General features: G+C 45.8%; 1 protein-coding gene across 1 annotated transcript in view; it reads right to left on the reverse strand.

Annotated features, from left to right (window-relative positions):
• The window catches only part of stmn4 (stathmin-like 4), an 11,164-nt gene extending 7,095 nt beyond the window's left edge, over positions 1-4,069 (reverse strand). The window contains exons 1-5 of the mRNA XM_070440317.1: positions 3,896-4,069; positions 3,639-3,736; positions 2,969-3,024; positions 1,337-1,542; positions 809-1,000 (exon numbers count right to left, since the gene is read on the reverse strand). Of these exons, the coding sequence (XP_070296418.1) occupies positions 809-1,000; positions 1,337-1,542; positions 2,969-3,024; positions 3,639-3,736; positions 3,896-4,069 (726 nt within the window). The remainder of the gene's footprint in view (positions 1-808; positions 1,001-1,336; positions 1,543-2,968; positions 3,025-3,638; positions 3,737-3,895) is intronic.
• Between the last annotated feature and the right edge of the window lie 2,997 nt (positions 4,070-7,066).

The following is a 7,066-nucleotide window of genomic DNA, read 5'->3' on the forward strand; positions in this document are numbered from 1 at the left end:
GGAGTAGAAAGAGAGAGGGAGATTAAAGAGTCAGGGAAAATAAAGAGAGAGGGACACTAAAGAGAGCGAGAGAGAGAGACAAAATAGAGAGGGAGACTAAAGAGAGAGGGTCTAAAGGGAGAGGGTGACTAAAGACAGAAGGAGATTAAAAAGAGAGGAGACTAAAGAAAGGAGGTTAAAGTGAGAGGAGACTAAAGAGAGAGGAGACTAAAGAGAGAGGGAGACTAAAGAGAGAGGGAAATTAAAGAGAGAGGGAGACTAAAAAGAGAGGGAGACTAAAGAGAGAGAGAGAGACTAAAGAGGGAAACTAAAGACAGAGGGAGATTAAAGAGAGAGGAGACTAAAGAGAGAGGAGACTAAAGACAGAGGAGACTAAAGAAAGAGGAGACTAAAGAAAGAGGGAGATTAAAGAGGGGAAAAAGGAAGGTCAAAGAGAGGGGGATTAAAGAGTGTGGGAGATTAAATAGTGAGGGAGATTAAATAGTGAGGGAGACTAAAGAGCAAGAGAGACTAAAGAGCGAGGGAGACTAAAGAGAGAGGGAGACTAAAGAGAGAGGGAAATTAAAGAGAGACTGAGACTAAAGAGAGAGGGAGATTAAAGAGAGAGGGAGACTAAAGAGAGAGTTAGGAGAAAGATATAGAGATATATAGAAATACAGAGTGATAGAGACGGGAGGGAAAGAGAGAGAAACTCAAGAGTAAGAAAGGAGAGGTAAACGTTACTTCTCCTAGAGAAGAGACTATAGCGAGAGACAGAGAGCGTGACTAGATGGAAAGAGAAAGAAACTCGAGAGAAAGAAAGTATCACCTTCTCCTGCAGTTGTTCCAACATGGCCGCCAGCAGAGCCTCTCTGTTCTCCTTGTTGGCCTCCATCTTCTGCTCCAGCTTCTCCTTGGAGTTCTTGATGAAGTTGTTGTTCTCCTCTAAGGCCTTCTGGATCACCTCTCTCTCATGCTCTCTCTTCTCTGCCAGGTGCTTCAGCAGCTCAGCCTCCTGGCACTAGAGGGCGGTGTGAGGAGTGGTATCAGGATACAGACAGGTGTGTGTTTGTGCCATAGAGATACTTAGAGGATGCAACATCTGTCCCATTATGGCGCCTGAGAGCCTGGGCAGTGCCATTGAGGGCCATCTCCATTTTGAAGTAGTCAATGTTCTTCTTCTACTTGTTCTATGAATTGGTAAATAAACAGAACCTTCCTTAACCAATAGGAAGTCCCACTTCAAATTGGTGAAAGTCCTTAATGGCGCTGCCCATGCTAAAAACGGGCTTTTGAGAGTCCTTTATCACTATGGTTATCGCGTGTATGTATCTCTCCTCCTCCCTGTCCTCCTTACCTTCCTCCTCTCCTCTGCAGCCTCTAGTTTCTTCTGGATCTCCTCCATGGAGAGTTCTCTGCGTTGGGGCATGGTAGCGTTGAGCTCTGGGACGCCATCAAATGACGGAGGCTTCAGGATGACCTCGAAGGCCTGGCCCGAAGAACGCTTGTTCAACTCTATCACCTCCACGTCCTTTATCACACACCAGCCCAGGGCCACCGCATCTGGGAATGGGACAGGAGGTAAGCGCTTTAAAACACAACCTAGCTAGCTCACATGTTTCCACATATTCTGCAAATATAGTGTTCTATATTGTTATAGTGCTATAGTGTTCTATGGTGTTATAGTGTTCTATATTGTTATAGTGTTACAGTGTTCTATATTGTTATAGTGTTCTATATTGTTATAGTGTTCCTATACGGGTGTTCCATATTGTTATGAGTGTTCTATATTGTTATTATGTGTCTCCACTATTGTTATAATCGTGTTCATAGTTGTTATACGGGTTTCCTATACTTGATTTATACCGTGTATTCATATTGTTATAGTGTTCTATAGCTTGTTATGTGTTTCCATATTGGTTTATACGTGTCTACTCTTCGACTTAGTGTCTCCCATATCGTCTCCATCCCCTCCCCCGTGTCTCTATACTTACGCCATACCCCCCTTGTTCATGATATCTAGCTCATATAACGTGTTCCATATGTTCTACCTGTGTCTCTTATTCGTTTATAGGTTCCATATTGTTATAAGTGATTAACTAGTGTTTGTTTTATAGTGTTTCACTCATCACCCTCTGTATAGTCGCTCCTCTACACTTGCTCACATAACCCGTGTCTCGGCACCTATCTGGCTTATAGTGTCTCTAGTCATCTGGCTATACGTGTCCGTTAAAGTGTCTCTATCAATGGCCTTATAGTGTTATAGCTTCATGCAAAATGTCACTTCTCTCTCTCGTCTCATCGTGCCGTGTGTTTCCTGATGCTTTATTCGCTTCATAAGAGAACCGGTGAACTATCGCTTGTACTTCCTGTATGACAACGTCCAGGCGCAGGCTCACAAGATCACGGCTCATAGCCCACCACTTATCCCAATCTCGACTCATGATCTGTCTGTTGGGGGTATCTAAGCAGCACGTCGTCTGGCTTGGTATGTGGGTTTCACCCGTCGATAGGGTCTAGAGGGGTTCGAATCGAGAGGAGGCGAACAGATAGACCAGGCGGGCGAGCTCCTTTCTACCTTCTCGTCTGTACGCTGTCAGCCGGGAAACACCACGACCTCATAGTTAGTACTTTACTACGTGCTTTCGTTCTCCTCCTCTGGATCAACAGTGCTCTAGGACGAAGATCATTGGCAACCGCTGTCTCGTTTTTCACGTTTTGTTCAACTTGCCATACCCACGACCTTAATGTTCTAAAACAGTGCATCATTCACCTTGTTCCCCCCCCCCCCCCTATCACATCTAAACACACAAGTCACCATAAATCGAACAACGGAAAAAAATCGAAAGTTTTCGTTTTCAGAATGTTTACAAATGTTTTTTAAGTTAAAAATAACCTGGCCTCCGAACTATCACCACTTTTCAACCCTAAGCCTATCTCAGCACCTATTACTCGCTACTCTTGTTGAAAACACTTTGCAGCGATTCACAGCACTCGGTCTTCTCTGGGTACCCCGCCGCCCCCACCCCCTCCCCGCCGGAGGCCCTGGGAGTACAGAGCAAGGACAGCGAGGTCCATCTGAACGCTCGAACCAGCCTTAGATTCACACGCTCGGCGAATTATTAGGGGGAGCTTTGTCGCCATTCCTTCTTTTGCCCCTGTGGGGCAGAATCTCGGTCCAGCGCTCTACGCTCAGGTATTCAGGACTGGCGGGGTGCAGCTCGCTGCCGGACAACCCTATTCTTCTCAGGTCTGCTCCTGAGAGATGTTCGAGTCACGTCCGTCAGCGTGGCTCTAGTCGACGGAGGCACTCTCCGCCACGCGACAGTCTCACGCACCCCTCTGCTCTACGCTGCAGCGGCTCAGCGCCTCATAAGACACTCCCCGCTCGCTTGTCTCTGGACCTGTGAGCTGCACTTTGTAGGGTCCTCGTTTGGTGAAGTGTCGACTCGGACGCACTGGCTGGACTATGCGTGACGCTACACCGGGTCCTTTGGGCTCCCACGGTCGCGTCGGGAGCAGTTTTCACCAAGGATTCTCTCCATACCTTTGCTTAGTTAGATTTTTTCCCTCAACTCCTGATTAGATCTCCAGCCAGTTCACTGACCTCTGAAAAACATCCCCCACAGGATGCATGTCGCCACACCACCCCCGCTTACTCATGATGTCGATCGCACTCCCCCAGCACGCTCACCATGATGCTGCCACCACCATGCTTCAGCGAGAGGGATGGTTGCCAGGTTTCCTCCGATGTGACCTTGGCATTCAGACACAAGAGTTAATCTTGGTTTGTTCATAAGACAGAGAATCGTGTTTCCTCATGGTCTGAGAGTCCGTTAGGTGCTTCCTTGGCAAACCTCCAAGCAGGCTGTCATGTGCCTTTTACTGAGGAGTGGCTTCCATCTGGCCACTCTACCATAAAGGCCTGATTGGTGGAGTGCAGCAGAGATGGTTGTCCTTCTGGAAGGTTCTCCATATCACAGAGGAACTCTGGAGCACTCTGTCCAGAGTGAACCATCGGGTGCTTGGTCCACGCTCCCTGCACCACACCGGCTTCTCCCCGATTGCTCAGTTTGGCCTGGGCGGCCATCTCTAGGAAGGTTCTTGTGGTCATAAACTTCTTCCATTATAGGAATGATGGAGGCAACTGTGTTTTTGGGGGACCTTTCAATGCTGGCAGAAATTTTTTGTAACCTTCGCCCAGATCGCTGTAAGCCTGGACGCAACTCCCTGCTTTGGAGCTCTACCGGACATTTCATTTGCCTTCAACTCATGGCTTGGTCTTTTGCTCTGAATGCATGCACTGTGGGACCTTATAATCAATGACTAGCGTGTGGTCCTTTCAAATCATGTCAATCAATTGAATTTACCAAGTGGACTCAGATAAAGTTGTAAGAAACATTGCATAGCGTGATCAATGGAAACAGGAATGCACCAATGAGCTCAATTTTCGGAGTCTATTAGGAAGGGGTCTGAATCCTTTTAGTGTAAAGTTGGCATGCTAATCATGGACATGGGTAACAGAGGTCGAAGTTAAGGGGAAACGGTGTGGTGTTAGTGTGTCTTAGGGATCGTTCTTCCCCAGTTTCTGTTGGGTGATTTTGAGCATTCCGATATCGGTCCAAGACACTCTTGAAGTTCAGCAGGCTAATATGCTGTTCATTACCATCGTCAACCGCAGGACACATGGATAATCAAATTATTATGAGAGGACGATGAAGTCATGGTAATATAGGAGTGGAAGAGACATGATCTAGCACCACAATTAAAACACCCGATGGACTAGCAACATAATCGTATAAATGAAGGCGTATTGTTTGTCGCAAGTCATTTATTCGTAGGGACAACTGTATATTAAGCACACAAGCCTTTCTAGATAGCATTTAGATTAATGAGTGTGAATACAACTTGCCGATCGGGGGGTACGTACGACTACTCCAATAATGAACATGTACAGTTTTCATGTAGCAGTTGGATTTGGTCTGCGAAAATGCGTAACGCAACGTCTTTTTCAGTATTTGTTTCTCGGTACTGTAGTGGTATGCAGAACCTAGGTAACCAGGAGACCAGCGTTCAGCTCATCCCGTGGAATACTACTGTATCAGGGTTGTGGGTCATTAATTCGATTCCGTTTAATTCCAGTCAATTCGTGAAATTCCATTCCAATTCTCTTCAATGGCCTTTGGCAGATTAAGAACATATTTGGGAATTGGGGAATTGAATTGGTTTACTTTTGAAATTTACTGGAAGTGAAATGGAATTGACGGGACCTGTATGTGTCTCCATGTGTTCTCATGTTGTCAACCTACAGCATATTGTCCTTTTTGTTTGATGCAGCATGGCGATGGGCTCATAGATTGTGAGAAGAGTAATTACGGAGCAGACTGTGCTCATGTTAGGTCATGATCTAATGGAAGGAGGAGCGAGGAGGCTTGCATCGTGATTACAGAAGGTTACTCCACTCGCGGTGCAAACACACAAAAGTAGGAGCCTCCAGACGTGGCTCCTCTCAATACTACAAACATCAACACCTATCATTGACCCTACACTCAATTAATTTAAACATGCAGGTACATACGCTCATATACACCTGCGTTGTGATTACAAGAAGGCCATTTAAGTGACTGTGGTGTTTACTAGAATTTTGCAGTATGATGAAGACAAGCTAGCCAGTGTACTCACAATAGACGCAAATCAAAAATCATTGTTATTAGTATTGCTGTACGCACTAACCTCTGCTAGTGCTTGGGTCGGAGAGCGAGCAGTTGCCATCCATAGGGCAGTAGATGCACCAGTCAGGATGCTCTGATGGTGCAGATGTAGAACTTTGAGGATCTGAGGACCTGCAAAACTTTTCAAGTCTCCTTAGGGGAATAGGTTTTGGATGTGCACCTCTTCACAACTGTCTTGGTGTGCTGGACCATGTTAGTTCTGTTGTGGTGGATGTGACACCAATGAACTTGAAGCCCTCGTCCTGTTCCACTACAGCTCTGTAATCGAGATGGGGTGTGCTCAGTCTCATTTTCCTGTAGTCCACAATCATCCTCCTTTGTTTTGATCAGTTGAGGGATGAGGTTGTGGTCTGGCAACACTCGCCAGTTGTTGACATCCTGCCTTACGGACTGTCTCGTCGTTGTCTGGTGATAGGTCCTACACTGTGTGTTCGGGGCAAACTTATGATGGGTGTGGCCGTGCCATGAGTGAACAGGCGAAGTTACAGGAGGGACTGGCAGCACGCCATGAGGGCATTTGTTGAGGATCAGCGTGGCGAATGGTGTTGTTACCTACCTTACCACTTGGGCGCGGTTTGTCCAGGAAGTCCAGGATCCAGTGTGCAGAGGGAGGTTGTTTAGTTCACCCAGGTCTTAGCTTATTGATGAGCTTGAGGGCACTATGGTGTTGAACGGGAGCGTCATCAATGAAATAGATTCTCACATACAGTAGGTGTTCCTTTTGTCAGGTGGGAAAGGGCAGTGATGAGAAATTGTGGATCTGTTGGGACGAATTGTATGCAAATTGTATGGGTCTAGGGTTTCTGGGATAATGGTGTTGATGTGAGCATGACAGGGCGAGAACTGAAACAATAATTCAAGAGCGGGAATTGACTCCATCCAGGCCACCTGTTCCGAAACACCAGCCGCTAATTTTGGGTATCTCTAACCTGATTTGTTGAATGTAACGGGTACAAACTAGTTATCATTTGGCCATATGTTCACTCTGGGGAAAAGTTTATCCACATAAGCAAGAAACACACATTTGGGACTGACCGAACAAGATAGCGCTATCTGCACAACTGAGTTTCAAGGTATGCATGGTATGGTGCCCTCAAGACTCACTAGAATAACCAACATGAGCACATAAAAATGTACAAGGCTAGACCACAAAACAATTAGCCTAATTTTTAAAGGGATGAGAATTACGACGCTATAGCGGAAATGGTTCAAATTAGTATCTTGTATATCAAGCATCAAGCATATAAAAGTATTCAAATTTCACACACACACATTCACTGAATTTTGAACATAATACTAAAACAATGTACAGTAAGTAAGTATAAATAAAAAAGTCGAAAAGCACAAAAATTTAG

The sequence above is a fragment of the Salvelinus sp. IW2-2015 genome, unplaced genomic scaffold (genome assembly GCF_002910315.2).
Source record: "Salvelinus sp. IW2-2015 unplaced genomic scaffold, ASM291031v2 Un_scaffold2413, whole genome shotgun sequence".
Classification (NCBI taxonomy): Eukaryota; Metazoa; Chordata; class Actinopteri; order Salmoniformes; family Salmonidae; genus Salvelinus; species Salvelinus sp. IW2-2015.